Source organism: Papilio xuthus, unplaced genomic scaffold, assembly GCF_000836235.2.
Source record: "Papilio xuthus unplaced genomic scaffold, Pxut_1.1 DF824888.1, whole genome shotgun sequence".
Classification (NCBI taxonomy): domain Eukaryota; kingdom Metazoa; phylum Arthropoda; class Insecta; order Lepidoptera; family Papilionidae; genus Papilio; species Papilio xuthus.
This window is the reverse complement of record NW_013533761.1, coordinates 4,049,803-4,070,615: the sequence shown is the minus strand read 5'-3', so window position 1 is coordinate 4,070,615 and position 20,813 is coordinate 4,049,803. Positions and strand designations below refer to the sequence as shown.

Genomic DNA, 20,813 nt, shown 5'->3' with positions numbered 1-20,813 from the left:
TAAACACTACGTCACTGCGTCTACATAAACACTTCTAAGTTTCGATTTTAAAACTGTTGAATGATATGACAAGACTGTCTTATGCTAGCTAAGACTTGCAACTAAATGTCCCTGTTTTGTGTCGAGAAAAGAAATGGTTTTCTGGGTATTAATTAGCTAATTAGATCCAACGAAATTTAACTCTAATGGATAATCGAATATTTGTTGTGTTTGTGCTAGTATTTAGAGAAATATGTTGGCACAATGTATGCGTAATATATTGTGAATTTAATACATATTTTTCTGCAAATACTACAATTAAATACATGGCAACATTCACAGTAAAACGTCTTGAAGGAGAAAGAATCGGCAAGTTTGTTGAGGACGGAAGCGGGTTCGATGTCCGTGCGGCACTCACCGGCATAATGATTACTATTGTAATTACCACCGTGTTAGTGTGCTACGTCCAGCCACGCCTAGCACAACAATGTCCATTTTGAATTATTCAACGTTTCTACAGATGTTGAAATTAGGTGCTAACGTCTGTATATTTTGGTGAAATAATGGCGACAATGATGTAATAAGAAATCTATGTGGACTCACTATATTCGTAAGGTAATGCTGCTTAGTGTGAATCTTGACAATAAAATTTTTGACATAGTGCAACTGGACGAACCATGTATTATAGAAATGCTGCCAGCATTATGACGCCCTGGTATTTTATTTAACTTCATCAAAAATAGGGGAGAATAACCTAATTGTAATGATAGATGATAGACAATAAAGTTCGTTTACTTCTCTCTCTGTTTACGTTGACGTCAAACTGATTGTTTACTGATCGATCAGCAATCGTTAAACAGAAATTATAGACAGTGATAACTGGCAGTTTATAATTTGATTTAAGGTCATAAACACATTAAGAATAAAAACCGTCAAGATTAATATTGCACTGGAAATCATTTTTAAATTAAGAATTGTTTTTTTTTTTTCGAACGCACTACGAATAAAAGTTGCTTTTGAAAATAGAACGCTTAATTTGAAAGCGTTCGGAACATGATATCAATTAGGTTGTCTGTCATCGCGGCATGGACGTGTCGTTTTACATTTTAATTCTATTTCTGTGAACCATCTCACAATAAATAAAACCTAAAAATTTAAAAAAATGTAAGAAAAATAGGAACAATCCTATTATTTGTGTGATATAAATTAAATCAATGTATAAAGTAATAAACAGCTTTTGTAATATTTACTTATTTTATTTAATCGATTTACAAGTTATATTACATTTCATAAAGTTTACTTAAATTGCATCAGCAAATTGTAAAAACTCTGACGAATTTTAATGAGAAAACCGTAGAAGGCCAAATCGGTAAACTGAAGAGAGGAAGAATAAAAAAAAACGTTCCAGTCCAAACACGTCGATATAATTAAGCCTAAAAACTCAGCCAATTCGACACGGTTCCCTGAGCCTTTAACGATACTAAATTGCTTTAATCCAAATACCTCGGATGTATTCAAGTGTGTTAGAATATCTATAAACCCTTAGGTGATAGAATAGAAAACGAAGATTGTTTTTCTATTGTATTTTGACACGTCTTGAGGATCGGTAGCATCATGACGAAATCCACTGATTTAAAGAATGACGATAAATGAGGATTTTGAATGCCATCATTTGTATTGTATACACAAAGTCTAAAAACATCAGCAGTAATTCGAATTCTGTTGGCGTATAGAAGTAAAATATTAAAGCTTTGTGTTGTAATTCCATTTCTGGTTTTGTACTATACTATCAACAGTTTAAAAATAATATTATTATTATAAAGAAGTGCATAAACTATAAAAATATATTTATATTTTATGACTGAACTTGCAATTATAACATAAACAATGTCTCGCAATCGCTTATTACGTCAAGTTACTATAATTATTATATCATTGGGTTTCAGAGACCAAAACCTCTTTATAAAATATATCGTCATCCCTTTCATTATCTTTGTCAAAATAGAGATAACATTATGTTTTAACAAGGATTCTGGTCTCCGAAACTCCCGATATAAGTTATCGATACAAATATTTTTTCTAGTGAAGCGCGATTATTAATCAAATCGGGATCATTATCCGAACGGACCGGAAATCGCTTTGTCAAACGTCAGCTGTCAAATTTACTTGTCAATGTCATTATCGTTAGGACCGTAATTACTGTTTTATTTACTCATGTTATCATTGTGTTTGACAAACATTATTCTTAATCATTAAATGAACTTTCAATTTCTACTAGTGCTATTAAACTTAAATATTAAATTGGTTTTTTTTATATACATCAAGTCAAGTCAATCAAGTAAGTCAAACGTAAATGTTGACTTCGTAGTCTGCTATAATAATCATACCCGACAAGCCAATTCATTCAACAAGTGTGACCTTACAGCTCTCAAGTCACTAACCGATTGAATTAAATTGGATAATGGTCGTCGAGTTAAAGGGTAATGCATCCAATGCCAGTACCAAAATGTCTCAAACGCAGGTCTGCGGTCTGCAGTGGGAATGTAGACCGTACTACGATGGAATAGGAGCTAAACGAAAGATTTATGGAAGTAATATTTTGTTGCTACCTAATATAGGGATGGCAAATTTATATTTTGGTAAAATTTTATAACCTAATCTTATATCTTATGTTATTAGTTATTTTTAAATTTACCAAAGTTGCAAAAGATAAATTGTGTGTACCAGACTGTTATCATAATTTTATGAGGTTATATTATACCAGCTGGCAACCCTACCAACACGCGCGATGCGCCCGCGCAGATTGATCGATCACCGGAAGCCGCCATTATTGGTGGCGGAATTGCGAGTTCCTTTATTAGATGGTTGAAGTGATCGCGGGATAAAGTTCCCAGACACTTATTTACTATCGTTTCCTAAACAAAGTTGCATAAGCTTTAGATTATTATAGGTTGATAGTAACATAGTGGAAACATCAATGAATACGTTGGTCCTTGAACATGATTACTTTCCTTTCTTATTTTTTTTTGTTTTAAAAATATTCAAAATTATTGTTATTTTATACCTTAAAAAAACAATTTATATTAAAATCTTTTTTATCTTCCTTAATTTAATTAAGATGATTTTTACCTCGTAGATTAATTCATTGGTATAATTTATAGCTTCCGTTGGTTCATTGAGAGATGAGAGAATTTAAGTTTTTTGTCTAATTCATAGACAACGGTTGTTTAATAAATGTTGCGCCATAAATGTTGCGGCAAACCACCAAGGTACCGTGAACACCGGAGATTCGTTCTATTAACTTTTTTAAAACATTATATCGTAAAGTTTGCGTAACTGGTATCATCATAATTGAGCCCAAAATTAAGCCTTAGTCCCTCTAGCAACTCACGTTTAAGATGTGCGTTTGATAGAGCCAGTAAATAGAAGTTAATTCAGCGCGTTATCAAGAAAGACGACGTTATTTTCGACTCCAAAAATCCCGCAATATTTTATTTGGGATAAAGTAACATTTTGGCCGGTATATTAAAAAAGAAAGCTACATTTGACATAACGAGTATTGAGGAATTTCAACGCTTCCGAATTCCAGGGATTTCTGATGCGATTGAGAATGTGGTTATGAATCATCGGAGTTTATTCATTCAACTTGGTTGTCACGAATGACCGACTCATTGACATTCCGTACTAGATAAAAATTCAGTACGGAATTAATCATAAACGATGATTATTTCTATGGAAACATATTCTATTTAAACTTCCCCCTTCGACAATAATATCACAATAAGATTGCTGTAATGACTTAATGCTAAATCGAACAAAATAGAATAAACATAGTTAATCTTTGTCGCAACGTACAACTTTATCTTATCAATCGGAATGCGGTTAGCTCTTGTCTCAGTTAATGGAATTCAGATTCTTAAACATTGGCTCTTTTACTATTCGCAAGAGTTCATGTAAAGTAAGTTCATGTAGAAAAACATATGTTTATTCGCACGTTTAATTCATTAATTGATAACCGTGGAAAAACAATTTTTACACTCAAATATTTCAACTTTGATCTTAATGTTAAAAGTTCAATGACACAGCTGCAATATTTCTCATAGCTAGTCAACATAAACATTAGGCCCTTCCGCGAGATATGGACCATTTTAATGTAGCTAGCAATAACACACAAATAAAGCTTTAACCAAAAGAAATGAGTTATCCGAAACATAACGAAGCCGTTAAGTCTTTTAACGCGTACGCTTACGATGTTAAGTCGTTTTTCATCGTCTAGTTACATTTTTATCGCGGCTATTGACATCCTTTTCTAATGCATAATGAAGGAAAGAGAAAGCTTATTTCCGAGTTTAGACACAAATTGAATAGTATAATTGTCTACTAAGCTACTTGATCTTAGTATTAAAAATAACAGTCGTATTTCAGCCAATGAACTGTTGTTTAATATTTATAATAGAAGGGAGCAAACGAACATAATGTTCTATTTTAATCTAGTGTTTTCTAACCCTAGTTTTTTCTACAAAATAAAAAATCCAACAACTCAATAGTTACTCAACAACACAATAAACACTATATGAGTAAGTGTATTGACCGGATATCGCACAGCCTCTTGCCAACGGAAGTGGCGCCATCTTATCGTCATGCCTACGCGTCTCGGTCAGGTCAGGTTATTATCATGTCACAGTTTGATTTATGGAATTCACGTTAAGATTCCGAGTGTTTTTATTTATTAAAAACATAAAGAATTCGAAACCAGGACAAGTTATTTTTAAATTACGCAGAGTAAACAATATTTTAGATAGAGTTGATAGATAATTAAACCGATAATAAATTAATATATTAGTCACCATATCTTAGTATAGATAACCATATTTCCATTTAAAATACATTCAAGCTATAATATCATGTTTATTATTTTGTTACGGAATTAATTTAAAATCTACAGCAAAGAAAATGCGATGCCTCGGGCAGTGAACAGCAGCAGATTGCAGTTACTTAAGTGCAGTATGCAGTCTATTACGAAATGGGACAGTGATAAAATGGATGATGCAATATAGAGAAATACTTAAGTTAACATATCCACTTATTTTATACATAAAATTGTTTTAAATGGCAAATAATACGTAACATTCTTAGCTGCCAGTAACATGCAATAGGACATATGGTTCGCATTTACAGTGGACCTAGCATGAATATTTGTGACAATGGCTATTGTATCGTTATCGAAAAACTTTGTATTAAAAGTAATGCAGCGCCCCTATAATTTGACTATGACAATACTAAGACGATTATCACAAATATTCGTACTAGGCCCAGTTAGCGTTTGCATGTGATAAATAAGTGATCATCGAATGAGACGCGACCTGTCATTAGAAGTGGATTCATTGACAACTTTCTCATTCGCTCTCATGACCGTATAACACTGCATAAAGTCAATATTATCGTAAGTATAATTTCAGACAAACTTTCGATGCGCTTATTGCCAACATGAAACACAAACTTTATTTAGCTTTACAGTAACATAGGCTAAATCAAAATTCACAACATAAATTACATTTTGCGATGATTTTTAATGTTCAAGTCGTTATATTAAAAAAACTAATCGTAAAAAACATATGTTGTCTATTTAGTATTTGCCCTTTTTAAAATATAAATATTAATGCCATCTAGCGAAACTTAACGGCGTTTTTAATCTTACAATGCTTTATATGGTGTTACGAACATGGCCATGGCCGCGCGGGCTAAATGTTTGCGTCTCATTAGGGATTCCAGTCGTAGACGAGTCTGGAGCCTGGCACGTTCCGACATGTCCCATACGATCCCACATAAACCGGATAGTTTGGATGAAAAAAACAATGTTGGATCATTAGTATATTTTATATCCATTTAGGTATTACTCAAATTCCTATAGCTATGACTTTAGACCAGACGCTGAAAGTAAACTTAAAGCAATACCTAAGCGATTGAATCGCTTATGAGAAGCTCTTAAGATGTTTATATCTTGTTTACATTATAGACATAAGTTTTACTATGTCGTTAGATTTACGATTCACGTTATCACTGCTTCGGAGAATATGCAAAAAGTTTTTAGCAGTAATCGTAATGTAAACATGTAATTCAACTCATGCAAATGTCAATATAATCTGTGTAGACTTACGTACTGGACCGCGTATCAATTGCAATACAATATACAGGTCGTCCACATTTCTGTTAGTATTAATAAAAATTACGGCAATAGTAATACAAGCGATCGATTTATGCATAGTACAAATCAACTATCGACGCATCAAATATAATAATAATATGACATAGTTAAACCCATTTAAATCTCGTCCAATTAAAGTTTTTGTTCGAAAAAGGAATAAATCCGAATAACAACTTACGCTGAATTAAATTCAATAATAAATACTTATACTCAATACCAGTGAATAATAACAAGGGTCAAAACATTTCGTATCGTCTCTGGTTTAGCCAGGCGCCCCTCTCCCTCTCCACATTCACAACCGGTCTGCGCCGGCGCGCGAAACGCTTCCTATAGCGCACGTAATGAACATGCATTATAACAAAAACAATGTGAATTAAAAATTAAACACTATGCTAAATAAAGAATACGCTTAATAAGAAGTGACTATCTTATTTTTAAAAAGGTTTGCTTTTTGATATTCATAAAATAATGGTAGAAGAAAGGTTTATAAAATTATATTATACTAGCTGTCGCCCGCGACTTCATTCACGCGAAATTGAAACAAAAAACCTAATAAGTTAAGTAAAATAAGTTGTCTTTGTTTTCTTCCAGGCTATGTTCTACATCTATACCCAATTTCCGCGAGATCCATGCAGTCGTCCATCATCAGCGCATCCATCCATCCAAACATTCGCATTTATAATAATAGTAAGATGAATCTAATATACCAAATCTTATGGTTATATATATATATAGTTTAATCGAAATCAATGGCTTGTTAGATAGCATTAAAAATAAACAAACGTTAAGAAACGGTTAAAAATCGGCAGTGGCAGACAATATAAGATTTATGACAGAATAAAAAATACTGGCCATCAAATTATTATCAAACGAAACCACGGGCTTTATTCCTCGTGTGTTGCGCCTCGGGCGCGGATGTGTAATCGTTTTATTAACAAAAAAAAAAAGAAGTCGCCTTCGCATGTACGGCTCCGTGGGAACGACGGAACAATAAAAAGGATATATTTAATACGTCCCAGATGCAAGCGAACTTTGCCTTCTGTATAACAATAAATTAAGTCAATATTATGGGACACATCAATAAATTTAAAAATGTGAAAGTTATGTCGTGGCCAAAGTAGTGATAAATAGAAATAAGGTCTGAGCTGTGATAAATGTTTTAATTTTATTTGTTTTATTATTTATTTGTTTTAAAATTTTAATTTGTACGTTATTCATTTTACTAAAGTTTTACTCGTATTTAATCTAAAATTTTATTTGAATTTTAATTTGAAAATTTTATTTGTATATTGTTATTTAACTTGTATATATTATATTTAGCTTAGATCTTATTTGTATTTTAATTTGAATTGTAATTTTATTTAAGTTGTATTTTGTATATTATTAAAAAAAAGCAGTTGTAAATAGTTTTAAGAAACTTTGTAATTTATTGGTTTTTTTAAATTTTTAATAAAGTAATAAAGACTCTTGCATCCCAAAGTCCCTGATCGCCATGTTAGGGGAACGAGAGGGCGGCATAGCGCCGCCCAAAAAAAAAAAAAAAAAGTTATGTCGAATTGTGGCCAGAAATATATGAAATGTAGTATTAGGATTAAAATTGACCTTTAGTGTTGCAATTGTAAATGTCCGCCAAACTGTCAGGATTTAAGATAGATGAGTGATTGCGAAATCCTCTTTATTTCTTAAAATATTAGGTCCAGGAAATACATTAGCTTTTATACGATGCCATTTTTAAATAACAAATTAAAAATAAAATATCTATAAAATCTTCAATTTACAATTTAAGTATATAGTATTGTCTAATGTGATTTTATGTTATTATTATATATTTATGACTAAAAGTAAATATCATGTCTATGTAATCGAGCGAGAAACAACAATAAACAATTGCATATCAAAGGTTATTACGCCGTGAACTCGTCATGTGTTGTCATTGTTGTGTTACCATGAGTTTCCACTGCAGTTGTTTATTTCTTTACAGTTTCCATCCGGACTATTATAAGCCATTTAACTTACAATGTACTTATCATGGAATGTTTGTTTCGACAAAAGAACCTATGATTTCGTTCAGAACATTTTCATTCAACTTAGAACCACTTAATCGCATTAAAATACAATCTAAACGACAATTGGTACTCATACAAAATGTACGAATGCTTTACGCATCAAGCTACTTTCCCACAGACGATTTAAAAATAAAACAATATATGAACAAAGTTATTCAAAAAAAGACTGTATATGATTGTTATAAAGTCTAATATTGAATGTTTAATTTTCAACAAAACTATTATGTCATTCAAGTTCAATTGTAAATCTTAAGTGTCAGGTTTTATAGCTTAATATTATTTTGTATAGTTCGAAGGACACCGGATGTCAAAGTATGGTCAAATTGTTCGGATCGCGGTCGGCCGTTTAAATATGGCCGCGTATCTGGTCAATTGAACGTCTATAGTACTAATTAGGAATATAGTTTTAATCATATCTAGAAATATACTGTCATATGATATTTGTAAAAAAATTAAAACTACGAAAGAATTTAGATGTAGTGGTTTTATGTAGGAATTATCTAATCAAAAATTATTTTTAGTCAAAACCAAACAGCCAGAAGGTTTTAAATTCAAATAGCAGTAAGGTTTTTACCAACAGAATTATATATATGTATTAACAAGATAGTAAGATGAACATTATAATACATACAGACATTAAAGAATTTATTAAATGTTAAAGATATATCCGTCGTTGTACATACCAGGTGTAAAATATCTTTGGTCATTGGTAAACGGTTAACAGTATGAGTCAAGCTGTACATTTTGCGGATTCAGAACACGCCAGCTCGCCGCCGAGTTACCTCAGATTTTAGTTCGATGAACGTAGTCAATTGCTATGCGCTTGCGGTTCCCCGCCTGTGTAACGATCGTAAGAAATGCGAACATTTGAATACATGAAACACGATGTTTTGAGGTTGTTTTTATTACTCGTGTTAACTGGTAACTTGGTCTGTATGAAAGCAAATTTATTAAACAGGTGAAACATATAGATATCTGCAAGCAAATCTGAAAGTTTCAAATTGTAATTTTTTTTTAAAACATCCCAAAAAGATAAGCCAATGTCTAATACTTAACATAGCTATTTAAGTTACGTGTTATAATAATTGTTTATTTTATCCATGCAACTTTAAAAACAAATATGGTTAAAAATTTTGACGTATAGGTAGTCTGGTCTGATTATATCATCACTTCCGTGTTGTCCTATGTATACCTTCAAGATGTTTATGTACTCGTTACATCTCTCAACAATTGTTTATCATACTGACCCTCCATATCCCACATCACTTCATTTAGTCTGAAAGTTAAACATCTTTGTAAGCTATTGTTGACCTTGGTCAAGGATATTCGAGTTATATTGCCGCCTGATTTTTTAAGTAAATTTTTTGCACTCTACGGTTTGACTAAGTTATAATTATTGTTTGTTTATTCCTCTACTTTAATGTTTATTGTTTTTTTCTTATTAAAAGTCGTGAAAATCTGAATAATATTGATTTCAAAAGTAAATTAAAGCAAACAATTCGGACAATTTTTTATCTCTCCATTCTCACGACCTAAACGCATTCGTGGTATTACAGTGGACAATATTTACATATCTTGTTAAAATCTCCGGTCACCACTCGGCTTATTATACCTATGTACTTGATGGTCGTCGGTCTGTCTGTCAGATTGTACGATAACCAATTAACTGTATAATTTCCGTGCCTTGGCGCCATTATCATTGAATGCGTTGTATAATTATTTTTAGGAAAACATGAGCCTTGTAGTTTGGAATCACTTATTTTATTATACTTTACTTAAATTTAAGTTTTAACAAGTTTTTTTTTCTGGCAAAATTAATTTAAAAAGTAATATTTATGACAACTTTGTTATGAGTAAAGTGTTTTAAAGATCAATATATTAAGTAGTCCAAAGGGCCAGTACTTGAGCTTTATTTATAAAAGTTCCAAACAAAAGGCGTCCCCTTTTTCGTTGAGCGTCTGTTTTGTATCCAAACGTGCATGTGTTTATTGGTACCCGTCTATCGGGAGCCCTTGTTCCCTTTACAGACTCCTCGACCCAGCTAACCTTTGATATTGTATATAGAATGAACTATTTCCGTTTGTGTACCCATTTTCCCCGACTTCCCCCTTGATGTACTCATAAACCTGACGTAAACAAAAACATGAATAGCGCTTTAAAAATTGTCTTCCGTTGTTATGATAATTAATAATACAGGAAAGCTTCGGAACAGAATGGTATTAACGACAGTATTCTGGACTAAAGCTTCTTTTCTGAATGGATGGACGGAATACGTCTACCAAACTAACAACTTGATTAAGACTTTTTCTAGTATATGTCGTTGATCCATACTTGACTACACTGAATAAAGCTTTAAAAATACAACACAGGTGAAAAAAATGATTTTTTTTATCTGTTCAAAATGGTTTAAATTTAAACATTGCAACGCTATGATTACAGATTTTGAAAGAGACTTCTTTTTACTATAATCAAATTAAACGTTGGCAATATCAAAAAGCTGATCCATAAAACCCTTTATTTGTGAACCGTAATTACGGAGCTATAAAGCATTCTGACAGCATATCATTTGTATCCATCCTTCTGAATACTTCAGTGAATTAATAACATATTTGATTTGATCCTCTATCAACCACACTCAGAGACGTGAATAATATCTTTAAGACCAAAATGCCCGTTTAAAATATTGTTATTTCCATATTGTCAAAGATAATGACAGGGATATTTATACAGAGATTTTGGTCTCTTAGTGAACAGTTAATAAGTTATTATTGCAGCGGCGAGTGTTAATTTTTTATATTAAATGGACAATAACAGACGCTGTAGTGACCATTTAACGATTCTAACTGGAGTAGTAAAATATTAGACTCCGTTGTAACAAAAGAAAAGGGTAAACTAAATATATAAGCTCCCAGTTAAATACGTAATCAGATGAATATCTTCTCTAGCACAATAATAATGATTACCACTGGAATATACAAAGGGCTTTCAATAACATAATAGATCTTTGAATTTCTTTTGTGTTGTTTGTTTAAGAATCGTGATGGAGTATATTAACAAGATATTTTCTCATGAGAACGGTAATACAGATAATTGTCTACTAATTGACCTTTGATGAGATGCTAAAATCATTTAAGGTTCGTTAAAGTTTTGTTACGAAGTTTTTGATTTGGATCGTATATGAAAGAAATATTAGACGTAAATTATACTTCCGTTGATATTTTTGTAATAAATAAAATCGATTAGTTTTAAAGAAATCTTGCCCCTTTATATACCTTTTTGTTATATGGCATTTTCAGCTGTTTGATTTGACAACAATAACAAAGTATTAAGTAACCATGTGAACAAAATCTTTGTTAAACGTTCGGTGTTTTTTCTACCAAATTCCGAACAAAAGTGTTTCAAATTGAAAAGCGCCATCTGTCTCGAAAATCAGCTAACGTAAATCGGAACATTCAAGTGTCAATTTTGCTTCGGTTTTTATCGAGACCCAAAGATCGTCAGCTGTTTCACTTTACAACACGAGCCTTTAGAAAATCTTACGACTGAGCATCTGTTCATGCAGGTGCCATTTTGGAATTTCTTTAAAAACACCTGCCTTTATTTTAAGAGTGCAAGAATGACCTACCTACGTATTGTTTTGGTAGAGTAACCATACTGTTATTGTGAATTATCATTTTTGTGTTATTAGAGCATGTAGTTTTAATTATAGTTAATTAATTCCCTCCGCCTTCAAGAAACTTTCTTTTCTCATTTATAAATTCTCTGTAGTTAACAAGCGTTTTACGTTTTTGCTATTACAGAAGTATTTGCGGTTTTCTGTTTATTAGAATAAATCTAGAATTACGGCTTTATTTTTTTCCTTTTCTATATGTTTATTTAGTATCATAATTGCTTTTTATCAGTACGAATCTGATAAACACAAAATTCGTCAAAAAACGGACACCATTTATACTAATATTATAAAGCGGAAGAGTTTGTTTAAACGCGCTAATCTCAGGAACTAATGGTCCGATTTCAAAAATTCTTTTTTTGTTGGATAGCTCATTTATAGAAGAAAGCTTTAGGCTATATAATATTACGCTGCGACCAATAGTTTTTTTTTAATTCCGCGCGGAAGGAGTAGCGGCTGACAACTAGTATAATATAATTGAGAAGGACAGTCTACCATTTAGTTTACAAATCGAACAAATAACTAGTTTATTGATTTTTATAAACATTATAGATAACGTTCCAAGTATTCATATCAAATCGGTAAATATCTCTATCACTTACCGTGGGTTTCTGACACGAAAATCTCGGTATAAAACTACTACTAATATTGTTATCCCTGTCTTTTATCTTTAACAAAACAGAGATAACAATATGTTTTAAAAGGATTTTAGACTAAGAAACCCATGGTTAGAAACCTTTTTTGCGCGCATCCGTCGACAAGATTACCTGATATCTTTCAATGACAAGGTTATTTACGAGTATCGCATATCATATCCGTTCTACTGAAGACCAATGATGCTTGATACTTGATACAACTACCGCGCTTGTTGGTGGCTGATGAATCTTGATACTTATAGCAATTAACACAGCACTAATTGCGAAGTGGAGCAGAGATATATCATTATTTTTACCATAATTATTAAACCTGTGTAAAATTAATGAAAGTTGAATATAAAAATATATATAATGGTGTATTTGTTTTGACAATGAGACCGTGGAACATGCTATATGTTGTTTGTATGTTTTTAATTTATAAACCTTAGTTTTCTAAAACACAAAGTGGAACGTAACAACCCTAACAATTTAGATATATTTCCATTAGTAAGTTAACTTGATTTTGGATACATAATTTGTGTCCGTGGAGTATTATTAGCATTTAAAAAACTTACGTAAACAATATAGCCTTAGTATATATGTGTAATCTTATATTTATATACATATTTGCTTATTTTGCAAGATACGGTTCGCTTATCTAGGCAATGACCTTCAAATAACTGGGACTTTAGACACGTTCATATTGTTATTAAATAAATAAAAAGTTGCCGATTTCGTTGTTGAAGATTTCAAGGATTCACACAAAATGTGATGTATTTTATAATACTGAAACAAAGTAGTAAAACGCGTAATAAATAGCTTATGTGTTGTTACGGACTATGTTCTACATTTATGTCTTATATCATCAAAATCCGTTGAGCCGTTCTGGAGATACCTTCAAACAAACATCTATCCATCTAAACATTCGCATTTATAATATTAGTAAGATAAATATTAAGAAATGATAATTTTTACTGGTGTAACATTAAAAGTGTCACCCTAATAAATTTCGTAACATACTTTCAAAACAGCTGACGTTAAAAAACTCCCTTTACCTTAACAAATGGTTTTTATCAACTCATGTAACTAATACGTATAATACAAGAAACGATTGCATTCATAAGTAACATCGTTCCTCATTATTCATAGATATTGATTCATAACTAATTTGAGCGTCTGATAAAATCCTTGTCGGTATAAAATACAATAAAAAAAACTAACATCCCTTTAGAGCTTAGGTAAAGGCATATTATCAAGTACTAGGAAGAAAATTAAAATCAATATAAATTAGCGTAATGTATTCTATATTCAAAAGCACTCGACTTTTTCGTTCGTCGGTCATGCTGTCCGCTTCCCACATGCACATGGCGTCGAGGAATTCAACACGCAGATGTTCGTTCCGCCACAGACACTGTTTAATACTTAATAAAAACAACCACTATATTTTTTATAATATACTTTGTCTAATATAGACTTAAGTCTTTGGTGTATGAGGTATTAATAAATTGCAAAAGGCAGTGTTTCCGTAGAATTATCATGGACATCCTTTAGCAAAGATTGGATTGGTTAGGCTAATCGTAAATCTTAAGACACGTCTAATGTGTCAAGGCAAGATATTATGAATGTGTTACTTAAAATAGAGTCACTTCAAATAGTTAATTAAATAGTCACGGACTAAATCGTAATGAGTATAATGTTGAAGAATGAGAAAGCATTTAAGATAGTTATTTAAAATGGTTAACAAAACAAAGAAAGTAACAAGGCTGTGACATCCATTAGCGCATGCGTGAGTTACGATGCATATGGTAGCGTCTGTTTCGAAATATCATTTTTAAGTTCACTTCTGTTTATTTAATGCCAGACGTCCCCGGAATGCGCCCGCGCAAGCAAACATGTCGTCACAGTATCACACGCTCCGATGAAACGCCAACCAAAACCAACATTGTAACAGCCATCAAATCTGCATTCCGATGCATCGAACAAAGTTATACGCTTAGTATAATTTACCGCCAATAAATGACGTACACAATGTCAAATAACTTTTTTAAAAATATGTCAAGGAATACCGACGTAGACCATAAATCGAAAATGGCCAATGGTAATGGCTTTCTTTTTACGATTTACTTTTTATTACGAGTAACTTAATTTATAGCCCGCTGAGAATCTTGCACTTTGACATACAAGGCTGTTAAAAGTAAGAACCATACGAAATGCTGTTTATTAGATGTTGCGAAGTTCTTTAAGAACAATGTTTTAACGAGACAAAAATTCAAATGGAATATCTTACATACCGAACCTAAATATAGAATTTCGCTGAAGCATGTGGTCAGGAAATACCTGCGTTTAATACCTGTTTAACCACTATATTAACCGGACATTTCTACTCATATTACATTGCAAATGAAATATTAATTGTATACATAAATATAATTACAAGGACTGACTAGATATCTATAGAAAAATATGAATAAATTGACGTAAAATTATTTAAAAGTCTTTCTGGTAGGCATAAAATATCGCACGGAATATCTAAAGATGCAGATTAACGAAAGTTGTTTTTTTTAAGGGATATACGATTTTAATAATATAAATTCAATGCCTTTGTGATTTATGGATTCAACAATAGACTGACGAAAAGATAATAATGATGAAATCATGTCATTGTGTCGGGAATTTCATCACATTTTTTTATCGTCACAAAAAATAATGCCTGCAATTTTTTTTGGTATAATGCCTTTCATACATCACTTCATTTTCGACAATAATATAATTTTAACGATCGCAAATAAAGGCTTACTATTATTTTGGTAATAATCATAATAATGACAACATTCTCAACACTGTTGAAAGTTGTTAACACAGAAAAGTTTTTAATAAGTGTTATTGTCGAACATTGTGAAAGCTATAACTGCAATTTTGTATTGTCAGTTAATCACGTCTATTAAAAGATAGTATCATAAACAAAATAACGTGTTAGTTCACACGACCATTAATGACAATACTAAAGTTTAATAAACGACTTACAAAGAATAATGAAACTTTCCGATTTATTCACTAGTGTTTACTTTTAACACTAACATTCGAAAGCCTAAATAAGTTTAACTATAAGTACGGATGTTTAGAAAGGCATCTCAAAAGGTGAAAGTCATGTGCTACCTAGCTTTGCAAAAACTGGCATCTCGACGCGGCCTTGCCAAGGTGACTGCAAGAGGGACATAACGGTACGAGTCGCGACCGCACCGGCTACGTACACCCCTGTCATTGATCGCTATACACTGCATCGCCTTGTTAACACTCCAATGAACGCCGATACCGTTTTGTTTGGCTCCGATCACAAATAAAAGCGTCGATGAACAACGAACTGGTAGACATCACGGTAGGAACCCCGATCGTTGGTATGAGACACGTTTATTTCATTTCCTTTCAGCAGAACTTCTCGCTAATATGGTGGTCGGAGCCGGTTTGCATTTTGGACACGTATTTGGGTGTTACTTATGGGAAAGCAGTTACAATATAACTGTGCCACCGTAAAGGGTAAAGGGACCGTGCCGTGGTTTATATTTGTAAACACAATGCAGACAGAATGAACAGGGAATGCAAGAACCCGGTAGAAATGTAGGTGATTGCACAAAATAAGGAACGTGTTACATAATTTTGCCAGAGGTCCGGGCTTAAACTTGTGCAAAAATGTTAAGAATGTCGACCATTTTAGAAACCTTCGTAATAAAATCACCCCAATAAACATAGAAATAATCTTCAAATAGCAACAGTAAAACCAACAAGTGTAAAAATGCTCAATTTATATGCATGCTTGCTAATAAGAATAGTCTCTCAAATAAAGACCCTTTCAAATTCCAAAACTAAATGTCAATGGCCTCTACAGAGTTCCCCTTTGTACAGAGTATTGCACACCCCTATTGCAAAGCGGAACTTACGATTTGGCTGATCTCGGTGATGGGGATCGGCGAAATGGTTTTATCGGATCCTTGCGGGAGCGAGGAGGCGCTGGGTGTGGGGGAGACGCCGGGGGAGGCGGGCTGCACGTTCACCACGCTCTCCTTCGACGTCCGGTTGGGCGACAGCCTCGCCGGGAAGCTCAACGTCTTCGTCCACTGCGACAGGCTACGCACCATTTTGACTGTTCATAGGCACAAAACACGTTCACTAAACACGATCGACACGAGCGACACAACCGCTCACCACGACGGTTGGTGGACGAATGCGGTTGGCGGACAAACAAAACTCGACGCACTCCGTGCAAGTTGCGACTTGTTGTTGCTTTGCGTATGTGTTTGCGTGGCGCGTATGTGTGCGGCCGGGTGCTGGGACCCGCAGGGTCCGACCTTTTGTTTATCGATGGGGCGACCACCTCGATTGACGCGATGATTCAGGCGAATTTGAAAAAAAATTGCCTGCACTCTCATATACTTTATTGCTTATTTTCCTATACGCTAAAATTAAAAAGCTTCGTGACGACCCTTTGTTCGGAGATCTGGGCTTTTTTTAAGAGAAAGATAGTACCTAATAAACAAAATAGTTGCGATCTTAATTTTTTTGTGAATTTTCCCGACTCGTATTTTTTTATATTCTTAGTTATTATTTTATAAAAAAAAGTGGAATTTATTCTTCACGCTGAAAATAAGTTGTAGGATAGGATGATTAATCTTATTATTGTTTTCTGAATAATGAGTTAGGGTTACGCAATGATGAAAAGCGCTGACACCTTCTTTACAATAAGGAATAGGGTTATTGCAAATAAGATAAATATGTACATCAATTATCGATTGTCAAGCGTCTTACTCATTACAAAACAAATATTTTTAAAGAGTTATTTACTTGTCATTTGAAGTTATTTGTGCGTAGTCGAATCGCTACACAGAGAATAAGCACATAGCTTGTTATAAAAGTTTTTCTGTGGTTACACTAAGTATTGTTAAGTTCATTGCTTTAAGTGCTCGTGTGTACTCTATTAGCGACGTTGCGGCAAAATTAAAGTTCGTCACGACACGATACTTACTTAGGGTCGCGCCCTTTGTGACGTTTTGCTTATCCTGGGAAAAGTCGACTCCTGGGACGTAAAGAATTACATCTACGACATCCCTTATAAGATTTATAACTGTTTTCCCCGCATGAGAATATTTAAAACAACTACAGTTGTTTTTTAAAGCTTGAAGTGCTAATATCCTGATGTTTAAAGGACTTTTGTCCCAAACCAGTTATTAGCACAAGCTTCGATGTTAGGATGAATGAAAGAATGAAATGCTCTTTAATTTGTTACACCAGTATACTGTATACAGTTCAGGGGGACCCTCTGGTGGGCTTTAAGAGGTCTGAACAATGGGTTTGCGCGTTGCGTGCGACTTCCGACCGCCACGTGCGCGCGCAGCTGCCGTCGCCGCCCGCGGAGACACGCGATTCCACTAAATGCATGCTTCTATAGAAATATTGACGAGATGTATAAGAGCAAATCTCAGACAATAAAGAAACCGATCGTTATAAAGCTCATAAAGTAAATCAACGCAAGCCAGGGAGCCATCGAGTTTAGTTAGCGATAAGTGGTTTTCGATAAACGCATTTTACGTTTTACCATCTCAAAACTGGAGTAACTATATTACTATCACAAGAAGACAATGGATATTTCATGATAAAACAGGTCGTTAAAATTAGGTTTAAAAAAATAATCTAGTATTTAAACATTACATTACAAACACACCATTTTAACTGTTTCGGTAAGGTTGAACTCATCAAGCCCTATCGCGAAACTCCTTTGTTCTTCAAACAGGGTGCCCTTCTAAAATCTCACCCCAAGCTCCAAAGGGGAAATTTTATTCTCGAGTAGTAGGTGCACTATTTCAAAAGGCCTATAGACGTCATGGAATCGATCAATTTAGACGACTTGATTAGGGTTTAGAGTTAAATAAAACATATAAGGATTTTTATTTTTTCTCACAGTTAATATATTGAATAATGACTGAGCTTAGTTTTTTATTCCTTATAACATCGTAGACATGAGTTAGTTTTATTTTTATAGTTTGTTCTAACAAAGCTATTTTTGTTTCGTTAAGTTAACAACTAATTTTGTTTTTGAGGTTTTAACAAAATAATCTGAGAGCGAAGTAAAAGCTTAAAGCGTGTAAATGTCAATTTGATGAATCCACGCCATCTTGACGATAGGGTGACCATAAAATTACAGGACTAGAATTGAAACACATTTATTTTAAAATGCTTTTTAGTATTACAACTCGTCAAAATTAATAGATAAAGTAAGTTGACCACGAGTTTAAAAATACTAAAATAGAAGTTTTTTTTGTTCCCTGAGCAGATCACAGACATGTTATTTTTGTGGCCAATATCTAAATTTAAAGCAACACATTTACTTGATTTATAGTCTATTCATTAATCAAATTATTTGATTGGCTGAATTTGGTTCCCTTAAAAAGAATAATAAACATATCCCGTGTATCTTTATCACATGGTCACTCTATTCTCTATTCATGCGAAGGGTCCTATTATTCAAATTCGTGCAGTACACTGGTACGAAATTAGTCGTCCGTCAGTACCAACACGACGCGACCCGGACTCAAATCGTACTATTTCAGTAAACTCGTAAATTCATCGCCGTAAAACGCTACCCGTCTCTTTCGTGTAATACTCATTAGGGAAAGTTTTACAGTTCCCTTTTTTATTGTTTGCTTACATTACGTGACAATTCGTTGAATTACCTGATCGTAATTTATTTATGTGATTATTTAATGAGGCAAACGAGGATTTCAAACAATATTTTATAACATATATTGCTGTATCACTTAAAATTATAATAGCTTAATATTCCTGTTGTTTACATAACCTAATACAATTTCGGTTACGGTTGCCATGGTAATGAAGCAGCCATGAAACAATTATTTATTGTTGGTAATTGCTTTTTTTATTTATCATTTATTTAAACTATGACACTAAGGACACCAAAAAGTGATCGACTAAGTCTAACAATAGGAAACAAACTGGATCCTGGGTCGTTAATAATTTGTCGCATATAGAATAGACATAACTGATTAAAAATAAAAACAATTAAACATCATTTCCTGTTTCCCTAACGAACCGCAAACACAATAAAACCAAATAATTTATCTAATAAATACAATTACTCGTTAACTAAATAGAGAATACAAAAAACAGCAATTAGGGGAGATCCGGCCCGCACGTGTGGGACAGCCCTTAGCCTGTTGTTTCTCCGGCAATTCGCTTTATTTATGTGACAGCCGATAAATATCAGACAACTGTCATGCAGACAGTATACTGTGGGAAAGAATACGGAACTGTTATTGCGTCACAAGTTTAAAAAGTGAATTCATTTATTTTGATAACTCAAGCAGTTCCCGTCTCGAGATGTTGCTGTTCATATTGGGGATATTATTAATTATTATACTCAGAAAATAAAGCATCGTAATAACATTACTAAATATAAATAAACAATACTAATTTTACTAACATTATTTATCTGAATTCTAATAGAGTTAGAGAGAACAAAATCCATCGGATGATCCTATTACAGTGTTATTCAAATAAGTAATAACGCGTGGCAAAAGATTTCGACTTTCTGCATCTGTTGCCAAATTAATACCATTAGCAGAACAAAACAGGAACCATGGAACACCATATGTGTCACGTTGGAAGTGGGCGAGACTACAAAAAATATATAAAAATAGACTCGCCAAAGTGACCCGATTCACCACATGCTACCCATATCCCCGACAAAGGACCTTTTAAGACATTTGAAAAAACATTCGAGGAATTATTGCAGTCGCTTGCCTTCTTCTGTTTTTGGACTTTACTTTTTTTTCATTGAAAAAGGGTTAATTGCCACCTATGAGAACTCAAAATATCAAAGAATTATCTTTCTCTGTCTACTGCACTTACTTGTTTTAAAATCGCGATGATATGATCAGATGTCATGTTCACGTCACATTTGACAGTTCGATATCGTACAACACTTTTTAGGCACGGTAACTAAAGATTTCCTGCCTGTCTACAACAAAACTGTATCTAGTCTACTAATTTCTTTTATTATTAAAGCATTAAAGATACTCTGGTTCAAAGCTTCCACGCGTTTCAACTGTTAATTCAAACACGAATGAATCTAACATCTTAAACCTTCATTTATAATGCTGTAAAAGGAACGAAGCAATTGTAAGATTTCCAGGATTGTGACGTGGCTATATTTGAAAGAAGAATGAATAGATTGTTATCAACCTCTTCTA

At 33.1% G+C, this 20,813-nt stretch overlaps 1 protein-coding gene across 3 annotated transcripts in view; it reads right to left on the bottom strand.

Moving 5' to 3' along the window:
- Traf4 (TNF receptor associated factor 4) overlaps window positions 1-20,813 on the bottom strand; it is a 67,396-nt gene that overhangs the window by 7,576 nt on the left and 39,007 nt on the right. The window contains exon 1 of one of the 3 annotated variants that reach the window (XM_013325278.1): window positions 16,491-16,775. The exons of the other annotated variants lie outside the window; for them this stretch is intronic. Within the exon in view, the coding sequence (XP_013180732.1) occupies window positions 16,491-16,688 (198 nt within the window). The 5' untranslated portion in view covers window positions 16,689-16,775. Of the gene's footprint in view, window positions 1-16,490; window positions 16,776-20,813 lie in introns of those variants that run through there. 3 annotated transcript variants of the gene reach the window in all.